Source organism: Manis pentadactyla, chromosome 19, assembly GCF_030020395.1.
Source record: "Manis pentadactyla isolate mManPen7 chromosome 19, mManPen7.hap1, whole genome shotgun sequence".
Lineage (NCBI taxonomy): Eukaryota > Metazoa > Chordata > Mammalia > Pholidota > Manidae > Manis > Manis pentadactyla.
Window position 1 is genome coordinate 2,242,807 of NC_080037.1, and position 23,302 is coordinate 2,266,108.

Genomic DNA, 23,302 nt, shown 5'->3' on the forward strand with positions numbered 1-23,302 from the left:
GAAATTAAAAAAAAGGATTTAAATGAATTAAAAAATCAAAGTAATGAAATGGCAGAGATGAAAACACAGTAGAAGTGTCAATAGCTAATTCCTCAATTATACAAATCGCTGTGACAGAGATAAAGTTTCAAATAAATATTTCTGTATTTACAACATATATTGCAGATAAAGGACCAATTGCAAAATGCTTTAAAATTGAGAGGAAAAAAAAAAACCAACAGAACATAATTTTTCTTTTTTAATGGGCAAAATATCCCAATAGCTAGTCCACAGATCGACAAGCAGCCCTAAAAAATGTGTAAAAAAAATCCAACTTTATTTATAAGGGAAATGCAACCTGTAACAATGCTGACATACTAATTCTCAATTTTTAGATTGGCAAAAATTCAAAAGCTGGACAACACATTATAAGAGTGAGTCTGGGGGGGAGAATAGGCTCTCAAACATTTCTGGTGGGAGTGCTGAACGGTACAAAGACGAACGGGGAGGGATTAGCAATACCTCCCAGAACCACATATGCCTCCATCCTTTGACCAGAACAAGTCTATTTCTAGGAATTTACTCTGAGGATACACCTCCAACATTTAAAAAAAAAAAAAAAAAAAAAACTGCACAAAGTTATTTACTGAGTTATTTATAAAAGCAAAACACAGGAGACTGGTTGAATAAATTGTGGTACATCCCCCACAATGTATAATGGAAACCTAATGCAATGGGAATACCTGGTGTACTTTAAAAACATGCTAAGAAAAAAAAGGAACATGTCAAAATGGACACAAAGTTGGCTTTATATGTCCCACTGAACAAACTGGGATCACTTGAGCATCAAAAAAGAATGCCACCTTTCCTATATGAATTATGAAGTAACAAAATTGTAAATAGGGAAAGTATAACTATAAAATTATTCCAGCTAATAAGTGAAAAAAAAAAAAGAATGTCAATGACAGATTATAATATACTGAATAAAAATAAAAATCTATAATCCTATAGCAATTTTTCCAAAAGGTAGCAGAGGCAAAGGAAATGCTCTTATTTACAGAATAATATCAATTAATAAATGTAGGAGGAATGACATAATTAAAAATCACCACTATGTAACTACATTATAACTGATTAAGGCAAGAGTCAACTAATACTAAAACCACTGTATGAAAGATTGTTATCAAAGTCTCAACATACTTCACAGGTAGCTTATAGTTACAAAAGTTAAATCTATACCACGGAGAGATCAAACCTAACATCACCAATACGGGGACAAAATGCCATGTATCACAGTGGAAAATTCTTAGCAAAAATGTTTACATTTAACCTTCTCATGAAGAAACAATCAGACAAATCCAAACTGAGAGCCATTCTATAAGACAACAGCCTGATATGTCGATACAACACAAAACTAACATACCAGTGTCATGGAAGACCAAAAAACTGGACAAACTGTTCTCAAGGGGACTAAGGAAATACAACTACTAAATGAAATATATGACGCTGGACTGGAGCCTGGATAGAAAGGGGCACAGTGGTGACAGAGAACATTATTGAAACAAATGGGGAAATTTGAGTATGGACAACATATGTGCATGTATTATGTTGTGTATATGTAGCATACCCAATCATACACACACACACATCATGCATGGGACAACAGCAGAGTCCATTTGCATTATTCCTGTTACTTCTGTTTAAAATCACCACAGATACTGAATTAGCAAGTCCTGACTCATGGCTCCCAGGGAAATACAGGGTTAGGACCTGTGAGTCTCAAGTCACATTTTCATCAACCGCTCAATACATAACCTTGTATGTGTTTTTTTTAAAGACACCTTATGTAATGTATACTGCTGATTCATTAACATTGAACTCCTGGCCACAAGCACTAGAAATCACGCCTAAATTAGGCTTATCTAACATATTTCTTCGATGAGGTACATCCCAGGCTTCTTGTATTTAGAACACTAGACAGTACTTTAGCATAGTAACTCAGGGCCATTTTAAATAGCAAAATCAACAGGGCACAAAAAAGCAAAAAATGTAACATTAAATATACCACAAAAATGATACAATATGTTTATAGTATGAGAGCTGAAGCAAGAAGCAGAGGGCCACCGTTTGACCTTGGCTGAGGACATGAGGATATGGGCACTGGGCAACTCAAATTGTTTGCCACTCTGTACACGTGAGTGCCCATGAACGCCCAGGAGAGCACTTTACTGATTTAAGAGTTAAAAATAAATTTTAGTGACTAGGTGTGTTTGCCAATTTGGAATCCACAGTAATGAAGATCAACTCCATATTCTATATTACACATCTTGAGCTTGGTGACTGCATATTGTTATGTAGGGTAACGTTCTTGCTCTTAGTAGATACAGGCCCAAGTACTTAAGAAAAAAGCACATGATGCCTCCAACTTACTCTCAAATGCTTCAAAAATAATCTATTTGTGGATGCTCACTGTATTATTTTTTTCAAATTTTCTGTAAATTTTTAAATTTTAAAACAAAATTTGGAAAACATTTCAACTTTATTTTGGGTTTGGTTTTAAGTGATTGTTTACTGCATAACACAACTGTCAAATTCATAACTGAGAACATAAATGTGGTAGAAATCCTAGCCCTGACCACTTTACATTAAGTATTTACATAACCTCACTTTACCTAAGACCTAGATTACAGGGTTATCACTGAATTTAGGACTTGCTAAGGATCACAAACTATTCCACTGTAACTTTTATTAGTGTACATATACCTAGGGTCATGGAGGGGTCCTTGCTACATCAACCAAAGCCAAAGGAGAATAAAAAATTGTTAAGTTTTAAAATCTTTCATTCATCTCTTTAAGTGTAAGACACTAAGATCTGGCAGATTAGGATACAACAACATACACGATAACTGATGAAAAGCCTTTCAACAAGATAGATCATGGCCTTTAACATATTTTCGTAGGTAATCACATATAAGTCACTTCACACAGTGTATATATTTAGTCTCAGTCCGGTAGGCCTTTGGCTCTGTTTTAGTCATAGTTAGCTGACATTATTTTTTAACAATCTGTGATTTATCTCCATTTAATAGGTTTATGTATAGCTACAGAAACAAAAGCAGGAACCTCGCTCAATACACTAATATGTGCACGGACACATAACTCCTAAGTAAAAAAGGATTTCTTTATAAAGTATTCAAGATATAGAGAGTAAAAAATTAAAGCCCTGTCCTTTTGAATGAATCTCTTGATTTCAAATGTCCCTCTCCAAAGTTACTCCCCTCCCTGGGTTCCCCGTCACAATGGCATCGATATCCACCCTACAGTTGCTCAAGCCAAGAACTAAGGAGTCATCCTCCATTCCTTGTTCCCTCCTCTATTGCATCAAATCCACCAGCAAATGTTCCAGATACTTTCCTCCAAAGCACCTCTCACACCTTCAGTTCCATTACCTTTGTCTAAGCAGTCACCCTTTCTCATCAGGGTTACTTCAATTGCCTCTGATCTCCTACTTCTCATTTTAAACTCTACTCTCTACCCAGCAGCCATCTTTTCAAATTGAAAACCTGCACGTTTAAAACACTCTAATGACTATTTCAATTACACTCAAATATAAACTCTTAATATAGGCTATAACCTACTATCAGACCCCTACCTACCATGTTAACATCATTTTTATACTATCCCCTCCCTAATTTATTAATAGCTAATTGTTGTTAGAACAGTACTCATGTGTATACAGCTAGTAACTTCAACAAGGGTTAACTGTTGAAACTAAATCCATACAACCAATACAGGTGTGTATGCTACTGGAGGAAAATAGCAATAAGCTTCATTAAAAAATGATGTGTCTTACCGACAACTGTAATTTTTGGTAGTTGTATTTATTGTCTTCTTTGTGCTTTGGATCAATATATTACAGTTCTTTTTTTTTTGCCTTGCAATCAATTTTTTTTCGTTAAAGTATCATTGATATACAATCGTACATTGGTTTCAAATATACAGCACAGTGGTTCAGCAGTTACCCATATTATTAAATCCTCACCCCCTCTAGTGCAGTCACCATCTATCAACATAGTAAAATGTTATAGAACCATTAACTGTATTCTCCGTGCTGTACTGTTGTCCCTGTGACAAACTTACATTGTGACTGCAAATTATTGTGCCCCTTTATTGCCTTCACCGTCCCACCCTAACCCTTTCCATTGATCACCACTAGTCCCTTCTCGGTGTCTATGAGTCTACTGCTATTTTATTACTTCTGTTTTGCTTTGTTACACAGAAAACATCTAAGAATAATGGCCTAGAGAGTTAGAAGTTGGCAGAATAACTTAAACTAAGATGAAAATGACATATAAATAACTGTAATTAGTAATAAATGTGAAGGACAACTAGTTGTAACAGCTATCCCGTTCTGATCATTAAGTTACTTTGACTAAGCTAGCTACCCAAGCAGGTATCTCTTTCCATCTTCATCATGCCAAATACAGCACTTCCAAACTTCAAGCTTGGTCCAAGATTATCCAGGTAGAAGATATTGGTTGTTCAACCTCTTGGTAAAAATCATCCATCTCCAAACCCAACCCATATCCCTGTCTAAGAAAATGAACATAGAAATGTCTTACTTTTCTTTTTCTAATATTTATTAGGTACCTACTACATGGCAGGTAATTTACTAAGTGCTAAAGAAACAAAAAGGAAAAATAAATGTCATTATCCCACAGAATTCATAGTCTAATGGTAACATGCAAACAAACATAATAATTGAGTTATCTATAAAGTACAGTGGGATCATACAGGAAGGATGTCTACATCTGTCTAGGGAAACTGTAGGTGCATCACAGGTAAGAGCGGATACTTGAAGGATGAAATTAAATCTGCCAAGTACCTGGGAGGTGCCTGGGAAAACAGAATATCCACAAAGAGACAAGAGTCCAAACAAAAGCATAGAATAAAGAAACAACATTTTATGCTCTGAGAACTATAGGTAGAAGGCTGAGGCCAAATCAAGAAAAACTTTGCAAACACAATACACTCAGGATATCTTCTACAGAAGATGCTGTAGGGTAACCTGGGTGATAGAATCCAGATGGGAGAACTGCCTTTTTGAATAAGTCCATCCACCATCTCAGAGAGACCTAGTTTTCATCTTACCTGGGCTACAAGCATTCTGTGGAGGACACGTCAGCAAGCCACCGCCCACCTATTCCCTGACCCATCTCCTCCAAAAGCCTGTCAAAAACCCAGCCATAAAAAGCTTCTTGGCTTATAAGAGACCCCTTTTTCCTTGTTCTGCTCGCCAGAACAGAGAGGTCCCTATCAGGTTTAGCAATAAACCTGCTCGGACTGTGGAGTTCACATCCCTTCTATTCCTTTCAATGAGGGCTAACTTCCTTCTGTTTCATCTATACCTTAAGGATGTTGCCCTTTGGGGCCCAGTGTATTGTGGAGAGTCTTTTATAGGAACCATATCTGAATCAGGTCCTCAGCTTTGCTTCCATCTACCTTGACACTCAAGGCCATCTAAACTAAAGTTTGTATATGCTAATATTGACAAATATCTCCAGAGTGACAGTGTATTTCATGCTCACTTCTCTAGATTAACCTTTTCCCCTCCATTATGGACTGATACTTACTATCAAGGCAGTTATTTGTTACTTTTAGGACAATTTTTTGTTATTTAACAAGCATTTTTTAGTTGTTCTCAGCAGGAGGACTGATCCAAATAAATCAGCCTGTAATTTTTGGAAAGAGAAAGTTCTTTTTTATATATTTGAGATCTATGATATACAATTAAGATACGACACTATTATTAAGGAATAGCTCCAATCTCTTAAATCTGTTTTTAAAAAGTGCTTAATTTATTTGGAATAAACTCATCTTCCCATGAACGCACAGTTTCTAAAAATAGTCAAACTGTAAGAACAAGTAATATTTGACTCAGAATCAAAAAACTTTGTTTTCCTATGAATCAGCAATGTTTTAAAATTTTTTAAAAAGCTCCTATGAGATAGCAAATTTAGATCTATTAAAGTCCTTTGTGAAAAAGACAGTTATACTTAAATTCTAGAAGTATTAACAGATTAATCATTTCTCAACCTAGAAATGAGGAAGAATAATCACTTTTCAAATATACATACTCTATTGAGAACCGTGCATCCAAGTGAATATCATTTTTTTTTAAATAAGCAAGCAAAGGAGAAATCAGATCATTAAAAATTATTCCACTGGGTATAATCAAAAAATAATTGAAAGCAGGGACTTGGAGGGATATTTGTACATCTATGTTCATAGAGCATTTATTCACAATAGCCAGAAGGTAAACATAATCCAAGTGTCCACTGACAGATGACTGGATGAACAAAATGTGGTCTAGACATCCATCAGAATATAATTCAGCCTTAAAAGGGAAGCAACCCTGACACTAGCTTCGCCATGGCTCACCCTTCAGGACAGTAAGCTGAGTGAAACAGACAGTCACAGAAGGACAAATACTACGTAAACTCTTATATGAGGTACCCAATGTAGTCAGATTCACAGAGACAGAAAGCAGGAAGGTGGTGATCAGGGCTGGGGGAGGGGAGAATGAGGAGTTACTGTGTAATGGGTCCAGAGTTTCTGTTTTGCAAGATGTGAAAAGCTCTGTAGCTGGATGGTGGAGACGGTATCACAATAATGTGAATGTACTTTACATCACTGAACTGAACTCTTACAGTTAAGGTGGTTTATGTTACATGCATTTTACCACAACTAAAAAAAACAGTGAGGCTCTGCATCTTTTCTAAACAATTATTCTATTAGTATATAGATAAACACTTTGAGTCACTAAGTATTAAAATTCTGATAGTGATAATCAAAAGGCATTCCACATATACAGTATTCAAAGAAATTTTCTCTATTGTAAATACAAGGTTATCCTAGTAATTCCAGACCTAAAACAAATAGGATTCGAAACAGCAATTTTCCCTCTGCCAAGTCAGGACAAATTAAGTAAAGTTACCTCTGCAATATAGTTATAACCTATCATTTAATCAAGGATAGCCTCAATATGAACCTCTTTTTAGGCTTTAGGACCACAAACATTTATTTAAATATCTTAATTGTTTAAACCAGTAAAAATAAGCAGCGCATAATTTATTCCATAATATTGCTAATATTAAGACTCTGGTCTGCCAATAACATGTTCTGATATAAGCTGCTGTGTATTTCCTCTATATAAGCAGTTAAAAGAAGGGCCAATAAAAATCACAACACAATCCTAATTAAAACTCAATATGATATCCAGTTTATTGACATGGATGTCATGGAGCATTTCACTAGGATCTGGCCACTATCTGTAAACTGACAAAATCTAGTTTCTTAAACTGCTTGGCTGAAGATTAGATTTTATGAGCATAAAAGAAAAATAATCACATTGTCTTTGTGTCCCCCAAAGAATGGCTTATTGAGATAGTGCCACTTTTGGTAACTTTATCCATGTGGATAAAATGAAGCATATTTAAATATTCTAGAGTCAAAAAAGCTTAACAAAATCTAAGCTGAATTTTCCTAATGAAACTAAAGGATCTGAATGTAGTAACTTCCAAATTACATAATGAAAATTAGCAAAATAAGAAGGATTCTGTTACAAATGCCCCCTCCATGATTATAATTTCTTGATTTTTTTTCTATCATTAAATTACAGATTTTTTTAAACCACTTTACCTTTCTGCTGTAAGGATTACTAATTACTAACTTGGTGTCATCAGAGCCAGATAGAATATATTCTCCAGTTTCATTCCAGCAGATTGTATTAACCTAAAAAGAAAGCAGAGAATAACAAATTTAAGAAAACTAGAAACAAAAACAAGTATCTTTCACTTAATTGAAGATTCAAAATTTATGTCCTAATGAGGCTATTATCATGCTGAAAATGCATACTGACTTCCATTTAGCAAACACAATGTTCTGTAAATTCACAATGAAATGTCTGAGAGTTTCTTTTATTGTTTAAATTTATTTTAATTAATTTTATATCCTGAGACAAAACCGGGTGACCTAAAAAGGAATTAGAAAAACTTACTACAGAGCTATAGTAATTATAGCTATGTGTTATCATCATGATCATAGACATATGAATCAATGAAATGGAATGAGAGTCCAAAAATAAACCCTTCAATCTGTGGTCAAGTAATTTTTGACAAGTGGTCCAAGACCATTTTATGAGGAAAGAAGTCTTTTCAACAAATGGTGCTAGGCTAACTAACATAACACAAGCAAAAGAATAAATTTGGACACCTAATTGCACCATACACAAAATTTAACTGAAAATGATCAAAGGTCTAATCATAAGAGCCAAAACTATAAAACTCTTAGAAGGAAACTTCTATCGATCTTCATGAAAACCAAAACCACAATGAATTACCATTTCACACCCACTACTGTAATATATATTTTTTTAATGTAACAAAACCAAAAAATAATGAGTTAGTGAGGATGTCAAAAAACTAGAACCTTTCTACCTTGCTGGTAGGAATATAAAACAGTACACCTATTTGGAAAACAATTTGGCAGCACCTCAAAAACTGAAACAGAGTTACTCTATGACCCAGCAATTCCTTAACAAGGTATATACCCAAGAGAAACACATGAAGCAAAAACATGTAGAGAAGACCTCAGAGACATTGGAGTTTGGTTCCAGACCACTGCAATAAAACAAATAGAACAATAAAGCAAGGCAAACGGACTTTTTTGATTTCCCAGTACATATAAAGTTATCTTTTACACTATACCATGTTCTACTAAGTGTGCAATAGCATTATGTCTAAAAACACCATGTATATACCTTAATTAAAAAATACTTTATTGCTAAAAAATGCTAACCATCATCCAAGCTTTCAGCAAGTTCTAATATTTTTGCTGATGGAGGGTCCTTTCTCAATGTTGATGGCTGCTGACCCAAAGAGGTAGTGGTTGCTGAAGGTTAAAGTGCTTGCAGCAATTTCTGAAAATAAGACAAGTGACGTTTGCCACATGAACTGACCTTCCTTTCATAGATGATTTCTGTAATGCTGTTTGATGGCATTTTACCCAAAATTCTTTCAAAATTGAAGTTAATCCTCTCAAACCCAGCTGCTGCTGCTTTATCAGATAAGTATATGTAATAAAAATTCTTTGCTGTCATTCAATAATCTTCACAGCATCCTCACTGGGAGTAGGTTCCATCTCAATAAACCGCTTTCTTTGCTCGCCCATAAGTATCAACTCCTCATCCATAGACAGTTTCATCATGAGATGTCAGTAATTCAGTCTCATCTTCAGGCTCCACTTCTAATTCTAGTTCTTGCGCTGTTTCCACCACATTTGCAGTTACTTCCTTCACTGATGTCTTGAACCCCAACAAAGTGAGGGTTGGAATGTTTTTCCAAACTCCTGCTAATGTTGACATTTTGACCCTTTCCCATCAATCACTAATATTCTTAATGGCATCTAGAATGGTGAATCCTTTCTACAAGGTTTTTCATTTACTTTGCCCAGATTCATTAGAATCACTAGCTACAGCACCTACAGCCTTACAATACGTATTGGTTAATAAATAAGACTTGATAGTTGAAATGACTCCTTAATCCATGGGCTGCAGATGGATGTTAGCAGACATGAAAACAATATTAATCCTGTCCATCTCCATCAGAGTCCCTGGGTGGCCAGGTGCGTTAACGACAAGCACCAGTATTTTGGAAGGAATCTCTTTTTCTGAGCAGTAAATGTCAACAGTGGGCTTTAAGATATTCAGTAAACCATGTTGTAAACATATGTGCTGCCATCCAGGTGTCACTGTTCCATGTACAGAGCAGAGTGGAGTCAGCGTAATTGTTAAGGGTCCTAGAATTTTTCAGAATGACAAAGGTGCGCTGGTTTCACCAGTTGCGTTGGTCTCTAACCAGAGAGTCAGCCTGACATTTGAAGCTTCGAAGCCAGGCACTGTCTCCTCTCTAGCCATGAATGTCCTACGTGGCATCTTCTTCCAATAGAAGGCGGTTTCAGCTACATTGAAAATCTATTGTTTGGTGCAGCCGGATAACGCGCTGCAGCTCCCACATCACACTTGCTGCTTCACCTTGTACTTCTTCGTTACGGAGATGGCCTCTTTCCTTAAACCTCTGGAGTCAACCTCTCCAAGCTTCAAACTTTGCTTCTGCAGCTTCCTCCCCTCTCTCCGCCTTCGCATAGAATTGAAGAGAGTTAGGGCCTTGCTCTGGATCAGGCTTTGAGTTAAGGGAACTCGAAGGCAACCAGCTGTGGCTGTTTTGATCTTCTATCCAGATCACTAAAATTTTCTTCATAATGGCAATAAGGCTGTTTCACTTTCTTATCACTAATGTGTTCACTGTAGTAGTGGCACTTTTTAGTTCCTTCAAGAACTTTTCCTTTCTATTCAACAACTTGACTAACTGGTGCAAGAGGCCTAGCTCTGGCCTATCTTGGCTTCAACGTGCCTTCCTCACTAAACTTCATGACTTCTAGCTTTTGATTTAAAGTGAGATAGGTGTGACTCTTCCTTTCACTTGAACACTTAGAGGCCATTGCAGGGTTAACTGGCCTAATTTCAATATTGTTCTATCTCGAGAACAGCAAGGCCTGAGGAGAGGGAGAGATAGATCGGCCAGTCGGTGGAGCAGGCAGAACACACAAATTTATTAAGTTCAACATCTTATATGGGCATGATTTGTGGCAGCCCAAAACAACTTACAACAGTAACATGAAAGATCATTGATCACAGATCACTATAACAAATATAATAATTTTTATATTTATTAAAATTTTATATAGATTTAAAAGTTTGAAATATTTCAAGAATTACCAAAATGTGACACGGGGACACAAAATGAGCAAATGATGTTGGAAAAATGGCACAAAAGGACTTGCTCAAACAGGGTTGCCACAAACCTTCAATTTGTAAAAAGCCCAGTTATGTGTGACGTGCAATAAAACAAGGTATGCCTGTACACAAAAGTCCACAGCTGCATTATTTAAAAGAGCCAGAGAGAAGCAAGCCAAATATTTAACTAATGAATAAACAAAATGACTGCCCATGTGCTCATAACAAAATGTCCAGACAATGAAATATTATTCAGCCACAAATGAAATAATGATACATGATGCACACAGCTAATCCTTGGAAACATTATGGTAAGTGAAAGAAGCCAGTGTGAAAGGCCTCATATTATATAATTCCAATTATATAAAAAAAGTCCAGAATAGGCATATCTATAGACACAGAAAGTAGATTAGTGATTGCTAACAGCCAGGTAGATAGAGTTAGAATGGGAGTGAATGGTAATTGATAAGGACTTTCTTTTCAGGCAGTGAAAATAGAGTGGAATTGGTAGTAAAGACTGTACAACCTTATGATTATATTAAAAAAACACTAAATTGCACACTAAAAATGGATGAATTTTATGATATGTGAAGCATACCTAAGAATAAAAAAAGAATTTGACTTCCACTTTCAGTAAAGATGAAATAACATGGACCTGATTTACTCTCACATCTAACGTAACTAAAAACAATGGCATACACATTCTTTTTAAGTATACAAGAAATATTTACCAATATAGACAATATTTATTTATGGGCCATAAAAAAAATCTCAATATATTTAGGTCTTAAAGTCACGCTAATTATGTTCTCTGATCAAAATGGGAATTGAATTAGAAATCATTAACAAAGTAAATGTTTGGAAACTATGAAATAATAGACAGTCACAAGAAGAAATTACAAAATAAATTAAAAAGTACTTTGAACTGAGTGAAAATAAAAGTACAACATTCCTCTATTTATGGGTTGTAGTTAATGCAACACTTAGAGGAAATTTTTAGCATTAACACACCTACATTAGAAAAGATAAAGGTTCCATGTCAATGACCTCAGCTCCCACTCAAAAAATTATAAAGAGCAAATGAAACACAAAGTTGAAGATTGAAAATAATATCAGAACAGAAATCAGTAAGGCAGAAAACAGAAAAACAAAAATTAATGAAACCAGAATCCTGTTCTTGGGAAGACAAAATGAACCTCTAACCAGACTAATTAAGGAAAAAAAAGAGGTAGGGTGCATATTACTCACATCAGGAATGAGAGAAGTGATATCACTAACTACACATTATACAAATATTTAACCATATAAGGTAATAGTATAGACAACTTTATGTCAATAAATTCAACAACTTGGATAAAACTGACAAAAATCCCTGAAACACACTTACTATACAAAATTCACTCAAGATAGTCTATTTTTATCAAGGAATTATAGTTAGAATTTTCCAATCAGGACCAGAAGGCTTCACTAGTGAAGTCTCCCAAACATTAAAAAAAAAAAAAATGAGAATTCTGTACCAAGTCTTTCAAAAAATTTAAGAGGACAATATACTTCCCAACTCACAGGTACAAGAAAAGAAAACTATGGACCCTTAATGAACACACAAAAATTCTAAAACAGAATTTTAATAAATTGAATAAAATTATATAAAAATAGATAACATATCATGAGCAAATGGGTCATGGAATGCAATCTCTGGAATGCAAGAATGGCTTAACACTCAAATATGAATCAATGTAATTCATGATATTAACAAACTATAGAAGAAAAATCTTATGATCACAATAAATCCAGAAAAGACATTTGACAAAATCCCAAAATTCCTAATGACGGTTCTCAGCAAAACAGAAAAGAACTTTTCAACCTGATAATGTGCATCTATGAAAAACCCATAGCTACGGATGCTTCCCCTCTAAGATTGGAACAAGAAAAGGATGTCTGGTCTTACCTCTTTTATTCAACAGAGCAATAGCCAAGAAAAATAAATTAAAAAGAGTCCAGACAGGAAAAGAAGTAAAAACTATCTTTACTTTCAGGTGATATGATTGTTCATGTCCAATATTTTACAGTCTTAAAAATTAAAACAAAAAAAGGTACTGGAATTTTGTGGGATACAGATGAAAATGTAAAAATAGATAGGGCAGGGGATTAAAACCACTATGTGATATCACAAAATATTTATCAGAATGTCTAAAATTAAAAAGAATGAGCACATCAGACCTGAGAAGAGAAAGAAACAACACAATAGGAGAGGACATCAATACCCCAGTTTCAACAATGGATAAATCATACAGATAATCAGTGAAGAAACATGAGACTAGAACTATACTTTAGATGAAATGGATTTAACAGACATACACAGAACATTCTGTCCAACAGCAGCAGCACATTCTTCACATGCAGAGAGAACATGTCCCAGGACAAATCATGATAGATCAAAAACAAGTATTAGAAAATTTTAAAGGAATTAAATCACACCAAGTTCTTTTCTGATGATAATGTTATGAAACCAGAAATCAGTAACAGGAAGAAAATGGGAAATTTCATCAATGAGTGGATATATCAAACAACACACTCCCAGACAAATAATGAGTTAAAAACCAAAAAAATACCTTGAGACAAGTGAAAATGCAAACAAACATATGGGATGCAGCAAAAGCAGTTCTAAGTGGCAATTTTATAGCAATAGAAACCAATATTTTTAAAAAAGGGGATTGTAAATAAATAGCATGACTTTATATGTCAAGACCTACAAAAACAAACTCATTCCAAAGTTAGCAAAAGGAAAGAGATAACAAAGATCAAAGCAGAAATTATAAGTAGGAAAACAATAGAAAAGATCAACAGAACTAAGAGTTGGTTTTTTTGAAAAGATAAAACAAAACTGACAAACCTTAAGACTCACCAAGGAAAAAAGAGAAGATCAGAATTTTAAATGAAAGAGAAGATATTACAATTGATAACATAAAATGATAAAAGGTAAGAGAAATATTATGAACAATTATACATCAACAAATAAATACGAAGAAGACAAGCAATAATAAGTGCTGGTAAGGATGTGGAGAATGGGGAACCCTTGTGCACTGTTGGTAGGAATGTAAACTGGTACAGCTACTATGGAAATAGTGTGGAGGTTCTTCAAAAAATTAAAAATAAAATATCATAGGATCCAGCAATCCCATTTTTGGGTAAATATCTGAAGGAAATGAAATCACTACCTTGAAAAGCTACCTGCACTTCCATGTTCACTGCGCCATTATTCGCAATAGTCAAGAAGGGAAAGGACCTAAGTGTTTGTGATGAAGGGACAAAGAAAATGCGGCACATATAATATTACTCAGCCACAAACAAATGAGGAAATCCTGCCATTTGCAACAACATGGATGAACGGAGGACCAGAGAATGACAAATACTCTAAAGTATCACTTATTTGAGGAATCTAAAAATGCCCAATTGGAAAAAAGGGGGAGGAAAATGGCAGAACAGAGGTCACTGTGACAGTCTCCTCCCACGTACACACCAAGGAAGCAACTACATCTAACGCAACTAACTCTGAAAACAGCCTGAAGGCTGCAGAACAAACCTACTACACCTCGCAAAAAAAGAGAAGGCCATTTTGAGAAGGGTAAAAGTGCAGAACCACCATCAGTCAGGATCCCATCCCTTCCCCCATCCCAATCCATAAGCCGGAGGCAGAGAGAAACTAAGTGGGGAGCAGAAAAACGCTTAGAACAGGGCACTCCTGGACCTGGGGATCTGCTCTGGGAAGATGAGTCTTGATAGCACTGGGCTTTGAGGATTAGTAAGTCTGAATACCAGTGAGATTTGGTGCACTGCTGTGGAGGACCAGACTGTTCTGTCAACCCCTCTGAAACCTAACACAGAGGCAGCAGTTTCTAAGATTCGCTAGCCTTGGGAAGTGTGCAGGAGGTAGGAGTCTGTGGGAGCTGTCTCTGGAGGAGAAAGCGCTGGCAGGTGCCCCACTTTTCCAGCCCTCCTGCAGCCCAACTGGCCCGATGATTGTGGAGGCAGCTCTGAAGCCCCACCTACCCTGCTTGCTCAGCCCCAGCATTCCCCTGCAGACCTGCCCACCCCACACACCCGGCCCAGTGACAGCTGGCCATTACTAGCAGCCAGGCAGAGTGGACCCTGCCACAGCACATCATAGAAGAAAAGCTAGGCATCATACACAGGCTATGCATAGCAGTGTGATCTACCATTGCTGGCAGACAGGCAGAGGGCAGGCCCTGCCCACAGCCCACCAGTATCAGCTGTGGTTCAGCCACAACAGAGAATACCCCTAGAGCACCTGGCTCTGGTGAACAGGGGGTTTTGTGCTTCTGGACACCACAAGACACCTATTACATAAAGCCACTACTTTCAAGAAGTATATATACACTTTCAGAAGGCATAGCTTATCTACTTAATATATAGAAACAAAGACAACCAGACAGAACAAGGAGGTAAATGAACGTGTTCCGAACAAAAGAATAAGACAAAACACCAGAAAAAGTGCTAACTGAAATGGAGATAAGCAATCTACCTGACCAAAAATTCAAAGTAATGGCAAAGGTGCTCACTGAACTGTGGAAAAGTATAGATGATGTCATGGAAGATGTCAACAGAGATAAAATACATTAAAAAGAACCAGAGCTGAAGAATAAAGTAACCAAAATTTAAAAAATAGAGAAAATGAATAGTAGACTAGAGGATGCAAAACAGATCAGCCTGTTGGAAGACAAGGTAGTCGTAAATAACCCAGCTGATGAACAAAGAGAATTTATAAAAATGAGATGTTAAGAAGAAAAAAAAAGAAATGAGATGTTAAGAGAGCTCTGTGGCAACTCCAAATAAAACAACATTCTCATAATAGGTGAGAAACAAAGGGTAGAAAGTCTATTTGAAAAAAAAATAGCTGCCAAGTTTCCCACCATGGGGAAGGAAACAGACATCCAGGTCCTGGGGCCACAGGAGCCACCAGACTGACCCAAGGGGGTTCCCATGCAGACACAGAATACCTAAATTGGCAAAGATTACAGATAGGGACAAAATCTTACAATCAGCAAAAGAAAGGCAGGCAGTTACCTACAAGGAAAACCCTGTAAGGCCATGAGCAGATTTCTCAGGAGAAACTTTACAGGCTAGAAAGGGTAAGCAGAAAATATTGAAAATGCTAAAAGGGAAAATTCTACAATCAAGAATCCTCTACCCAGCAAGTTTATCATTCAGAATTAAAGAGAGATTAAAAGTTTTCCAGATAAACAGAGGTTAAAGAATTCATCACAACTAAACCAGCCCTTTTAAAATATGTTGAAGGGACTTGCTTAGATGGAAATGTTTTTAAATTTAAATGTTTTTCATCAGTGAAAACAAACCTACTGTAAAAGGTAGTAGATCAATCATTTACAAAGTGACTATGAAGTTCAAAAAACAAAAGTAGTAAAATCAATTATACACAGTATTAGTCAAAGGATACACTAAATAAAAATTTGAAAAAATGCAAATTAGGACATACCTAAAATGTGGAAGGGGGTATAATAATAAAAAAGTTGGACTTCTAGAATGTGTTCAAAATTAGGCAACCATCAACCTAACTTAGACTGTTATACATACAGAAAACTATGTATGAACCTTACAATAACCACAAACCAAAAGCCTATAATAGATACACAAAAAATAAAGAGAAAGGGATTTAAGCATAACATTACAGAAAATCATCATATCACAAGGGAAGAGAGCAAGAGGCAAAGTAACAGAGAAGAACTACAAAAATAACCAGCAAACAACAAAATAGCAATAAGTACCTATCTATTAATAATTACTTTAAATGTAAATGGACTAAGTGCTCCAATCACAAGAAATAAGATGGCTGGAATTGATATTATCAACTATACTTCAATAAAAAAATTAAAATTAAAAATAAAATAAAAATGTCAAACTCATAGAAACAGAGAGTAGATTGGTAATTGCTGGAGACTGGGGGATGTTCAAAAATTACAAACTTCAGTGATAAGATGAATAGCTCTGGTGATCTCATGTACAGCATGGTGGTTATAATTAACAATACTGTACTGTATACTTGAAAGATGCTAAGAGAGTAAATTGTCAGCATTCTCACCACCAGCACAAGAAAATGATAATTACACGAGGTGACCAACATGTTAACTAACCTTATCATGGGAATCATTTTGAGTATGTTGTACACGTAACAAATCAACACATTGTAGACCTTAAACTTATACAATGCTACACGTAAATTATGTCTCAATAAAGATGGAAAAAAATAGGATACCCAAGAAACTAATCCACATCTGGAATGTGAAACATTCTATAGGAAAACTGACTTGGCTTCTACAGTAGGTCAACAACAGGGACAAAAAAAGGAGAAGACTGCTCTAGAATAATAGAGACTTACAAGGCACAGCAATCAGGGTATAGACTTTACCTGGATCCTCTTTTGAACCAACAAGTATAAACAGACATTTTTAAACAATGAGGGAATTTGACTACAGACTGTGTATTAGATGATATTGTCAATCTTATTAAATTATATAATGGCATTTTGATTATATAAGAAAATGTCCATGGTGTTTAGACTACATAAAAGGGTGAAATGACATACTATCTGAAATTTACTTTGAAATACTTCAGCAAGAAAGAAAAAACAAAAATGAAACAGAAAAAGAAAATGTACCAAAATCTTGGTAACTGTTAAATCCAGGTAATGAATAGAAGAAAAACATGTTTGAAATTTTCATGATAAAAGTTAAAAAGAAATGGGTCTGGTTGGGGCCCTGTTAAATCTTGGGTGCCTATTAGGTATGCAAGTGGGAATGGTAAGTAGAGAGCTGGACACATGAACCTGGAGTTCTGAGAAGGAGTGAAGAGGTGGAAGTCATGTTTTCTAGCCATAGGACTAGATAGGATTACTTAGAAAAGTGAAGAAATAACAGGGTGAGAGGAGCCAGGACAGAGTCTTAATACAACCAACATTTGGAAGTCAAGAAGTAGAGGTGTCAGCTAAGAAGGCGGTAATAGAAGGGAGTCCATGAGAAAGAGAAACCAAGAGAAACCAAGAGAAACCAAGAGAAAAGATACTACCAAATAGGAGATATACTCAACCACTGTCTAAAGTTTCTTAAGACATGATCGTTAGGTCAGGAGATATGAAGCCCACTAGTGACCTTCACAAAAGCAGTTTCAATAGAGTGAAAAAGTTGGAAGCCAAGGGTGATATTAGAAACCCATCTGCACAATGTTGCTCATATGAAATCGGTGCAGAAGATTGTGTATCAATGATAACTTAAAAAAAAAAACCCATCTGCAGTGTAAAAAAACTCACACATACTTCACTAAATTCAAAATGTTTTAACATAAAACTTTATTCTCATTTTATTATAGTTAGTTACAATCTCTTCTCGGAGATTTGGGGCATTTCATCATACGTTCGAACCCTGAGGATTAAACACATAGGATCAAAATTGAGAATTAACCACTACTTACACAGCCATCATGCACATTCAGGGTTGCTTCAAGTTTTAATCTTTGGATAAATTCTCTTCTTCCTGTTTCAAAAGAAAGAAAGAACTCATTTATTGCTGTGCAAAGGGTGACTTAAAAGTTAAGAGTCCAGGACCTGGCGTGAGGTAGATTCAAGCTCTAACTTCAATTCCTCTGTCTATAAGCTGAGTGATATTGGGCAAACTGACCTGGTTTCCTCAGAGTCCCTACTTACCTCCTGTGGTTACTGTAAGGATTAAGCGAGTCAAAGATACAAAGGGCTTTAGCAGTGTCTGGACCACAGTAAACACTCAAATGTTCCCTTCATTCATCCATTCATTCAGCAAATACACAGAGTATTCACTCCATTCCAGGTGGTATTCTAGGAGCTAGGAATAAGATGGTAAAAAAAAAACACAGAAAAGGATCCTCACACTCTAGTGAGGTCACTGAAAGACCATAAACAATAGATCACTTGGTGAAAGCTTAGAATTATAAAGCAGAGAAAGGGTAAGAGAGGACTAGAGGTGAGGGATAGGGTTTTCAATTTTGAACAGGGTGGCAAATAGTGTTGTGTAGGGTGCCACCTATTTTTAAACACATCTCACTTTCAAAAAGTTCATTTTACAATGATGAAATGTGGCAGAAAAATATAAAACCAGTCTAAATGTCCATCAATAGCAAAACAGTTAAAATACTGCAAAAATAAACCCTTCTTTAAAAGAGAAATGTTTCCTCTTAAGAAATGAACCATCTTTACCAAAGATGAACCAAAAAGCTTCATGTTTATTCAGAAGCTGTAATGAAAGCAAGCTGCATATATGACAAAGAACGATAATTATCAAAGTAATCAGGCTGATGAGATCTCAAATATTAAATTTGACTATGCTCTTGGAATACTGTCACAAGGGACAGGTTTTTCTACTATGTTTTCTCGCCATTCAACATAAAGATCAAGCTCTTCTTGAAGCCAAATGTTCTTTCTTTCTCTTTGCTTATAACTGATAATAGGGCTATGGGTTAAATTTTGTGGGGGGGGCGGGGGGCGGGGGGGTAGGAATGCTCTTGGTTCCAAATTTATTGGAATAAAACAACTTATAGAAATTCCATACTTTCATGAACTAGGTTGTAGTTTATATAATTAAGTTTTCAAATCTTATTTTAAGTTTTAAAAAGATGCTGACTATAGTAAACATAAAAAGATTTTTTTCCTTTTCACCAACAGTAGGCTTGGAATCCTACTGAGTTATAAATTAAGGGTTAAGAAATAAATTATTCTGTATATAGAGAACCCTAGGCTCCACCAAAAACTATTGAACTAAAAATGAATTCAGTTAAGTTGTAGGATACAAAATCAACATACAAAAATCTGTTGTTTCTATATGAACTAATAATGAACCAGCAGAAAGAGAAATTAAGAAAATCCTATTTACAATTCCATCAAAAAGAATAAAATACCTATGAGTATGTTTAACCAAGGAGGTGAAAGACTTGTACTCTGAAAACTGTAAGATACCGATGAAAGAAATTGAAGATGACACAAATAAACAGAAAGACATACCATGCTCATAGATAGAGAAAATTAATATTATTAAAATGGCTGTACTGCCCCAAGCAATATACAGACTGGTTGAAAACCCTATCAAAATACCAATGGCATTTTTCACAGAACTAGAACAAATAATTCTAAAATTTGTATGGAACTATAAAAGACCCTGAATAGCCAAAGCTTTCTTAAGAAAGAACAAAGCTGGAGCTAAGATGCTCCCTAATTTTAAACTAATACTACAAAGCTACAATAAGCAAAACAGAATAGTAATGGCAAAAATACAGACATACAGATTAATGGGACATAGCAGAGAGCCCAGAAATAAACCCTTGCTTATATGGTCAATTAACCTACAACAAAGGAGGCAAGAATATAGAATGGGGAAAAGACTCTTCAGTAAGTGGAGCTAAGAAAACCGGACAGCTATACATGCAAGAGAATGAAACTGGACCACTGTCTTACCATAACAACAAAAATAAGATCAAAATTGATTAAAGACTGAAATATAAGACCTGCATCCATAAACTCCTAAAAGTAAATATGGGCAATAAATTCTTGAACATCAGCATTAGCAGTTTTTTTCTGGGTATGTCTCTCCAGGCAAGGAAAACAGAAGCAAAAATAAACAAACAGGACTGCATCAAACTAAACAAAAGCTTCTGCACAGCAAAAGAAACAAACCAGTGACAAAATGAAAAGTCAACCTGCATGGGAGGTTTTTAAAAATGATACATCCAACAAAGAGTTAATATCCAAACTATGTGAAGAACTCATACAATCCAACACCAAAAAACAAACAATCTGATTAAAAATGGGCAGAGAACCTGAACAGACATATTTCCAAAGAAGACATACAGATGGCCAAAACACACATGAAAAGATGTTCAAGGCCACTAATCACCAGCAAGTGCAAATGAAAACCACAATGAATTATCACCTTATGCCAGTCAGAATGACAAGTATCAAAAAGAAAAAAATAACAAGTATTAGAAAAGATATGGAGAAAAGGGAATCCACCTACACTGTTGGTGGGAATGTAAAATAGTGTGGCCACCCTGGAAAGCAGTATGGAGGTTCCTCAAAAAACCAGACATAGAAATACCATATGATCTAAAAATTCCAACTTCTGGGAATTTACCTGAAGAAAACAAAAACACTAATTTGAAAAAACATATGTACCCCTATGTTTACTGCTGCATTATTTACAATAGCCAAGACATGGATGCAACCTAAGTGTCCATGAATGGATAAGAAGATGTAGTATATATACAGTGTGATATACATACAAAGTTTTCAACCATAAAAAAGACTGAAATCTTGCCATTCATGAAAACATGGATGAACCTACAAAGTATTCTGCTAAGTGAAATAAGACAGAGAAAGGTAAATCCTCTATGATTTCATTTACAAATGGAACCTACAAACTAAAACCAACCAACACAAAAGAAGTAGACTCATAAATACAGAAAACAAATGGGTGGTTGCCACAGGGAAGGGAAATGGGGAATGGACAAAAAAGGTGAAAGGGAAGAAAACTCCAATTATAACATAAATTAGTCATGGGGATTAAAGTACTGCATAGGGATTGTTCATGACACTGTAACTGCTTTGTATGGTAGCAGATGGTAACTACACTTACCATGGTGAGCATTTTGTAATGTATACAATTGTCCAATCATGTTGTACCCTTGAAATTAATAAAATACTGTATGTCAACTATACTTCAATTAAAAAAGTATTCAAGTAACATGAAAGCAATTTTAAAAATTCATTAAAACGCTAAAACAAAGTACTGAAAACATTTTTTCCCAAATTTTTTAATCTGGGTTTGAGAACACAGCAGTAGTCATTTCTGTCCAGAGAAAATGGTGATGGGACATAAGAGAATAGAATACAAAGTGAGTTCTTCCAGCAAGAACTCATATATAAAACTTTCACATGAAAACATACACTGAAACATGACACATTAAATTGATGGTTCCTGAAAAATATTTTTGTATGTGAATTTGGAGATCAAAATTATTGCATCATCCACACATCAAATAAAATGTGCTTCCAGAACAACCTTATGTGAACTTCTTCTACTCTTTTATTAAACACACTATCAAGAAATATCTGAAACCACCATAAAATAAGAACTGTGAACTGAGCGCCCCCCTCAAATTAAAATAAACCCATACCTGTGATAAAGAGCTGTGAAGAGTATGACCTGCTACCAAACTAACAGGGTACCTGCCTTCGTTTCATGGATGCTGGCAGAAAACCCGACTCTAAGTCAGAGGCAAAGGACTGCACTTGTCAAGAAGTATGAGCTTCAGGTTCACGTTGGTTCCCACAGGGCAATGCAGGGCAGCCAGTGTGCATACGGTATACACAGTGGATCTGAATCACAGTTCAGGAACCCTGAACTGAGGGACCCAAATCTTACGTTTCAAGCAAACCTGCCCAACCTTTGTCCTGAAGGGAGACATCATCTTTATTGTAAGGGACAAAACAGAGAACTGTTTCACCTCTGACAGAGCAAAGGACACAGAGGTGACTGCCATCAAAGTGTGTAAAAAGAAAACAGTGAAAACTCAAGCAAATGCTTAAAGGCAAATTCTGGGCTAGAGAGGCAGTTTAGAATCTCTGGATCCTAGAGCGGCAGTCGGCTTTGAATCACCAGCTCTTTTCCATGAGCTCCCACCAAATACCGTAAGAAACGCTAAAGTAAAAGGGCAGGAGACCTGAGAGAGTTCTTATCTGGTAGGCATGGAAATTCATTTCACTTTGTGAGTGATTCCATTCACTTTCAAGGCCCTTCTCTCTTGGGAAGCAAAAGCCTTCAGCCACTGGGGAACCCTTGCCAAAGAGGGCCTCAGCAAAGGTCCACAACCTCTGAGAGGCTGGAGAACCTCACATCCATGTCAGGCAAAGGCAACCGTTCCACAGGATAAGAGCGTAAACTGCCTACACTTGAGGGTAGGGCAGGAAACCCCCTACCCGCCCTACCATGAACCTTGCAATAACCAAGGGATAGTAAGTGTAGTGGCTTTGACATGCGTCAACTCATACTGAGCTATGTTTCTTGGATTCTTTCCCTATGTTTCCTGTTAGGATGAATCACCAGTCATTTCTGCACAAGACTGGCAGGTAGAAGCAAGCAACAGCCATTTGATTTTTAAGCTCAGAAGGCTGGAGCTGATGCTCATATTGCTTATACACGTTGCTACTTATCTGATGGCTCACCTTGTTAGAAGGGCAGCAACTAGGCCTAAAACTGTCCCACCTTCTCATGCATCCTCCTGCAGCTTCTTGGAATACTGGGCCAATTGTGTGTTTGGTCCATGACAAAGGGTTGTCAGCTTCTCCGACAATCTGATAAAAAGTACCTATAAAAAGCCTGGAATAGAACTGGAGACAATGAGAACTGTCACAGA

At 36.0% G+C, this 23,302-nt stretch overlaps 1 protein-coding gene across 11 annotated transcripts in view; it reads right to left on the reverse strand.

Annotated features, from left to right (window-relative positions):
- The window catches only part of DCAF6 (DDB1 and CUL4 associated factor 6), a 117,358-nt gene that overhangs the window by 84,723 nt on the left and 9,333 nt on the right, over positions 1 to 23,302 (reverse strand). For 10 of the 11 annotated variants that reach the window (XM_036898881.2, XM_036898796.2, XM_057494947.1 and 7 more), the window contains exons 2-3: positions 18,338 to 18,399; positions 7,681 to 7,773 (exon numbers count right to left, since the gene is read on the reverse strand). The exons of the other annotated variant lie outside the window; for it this stretch is intronic. In XM_036898881.2, the coding sequence (XP_036754776.2) occupies positions 7,681 to 7,773; positions 18,338 to 18,399 (155 nt within the window). The remainder of the gene's footprint in view (positions 1 to 7,680; positions 7,774 to 18,337; positions 18,400 to 23,302) is intronic. 11 annotated transcript variants of the gene reach the window in all.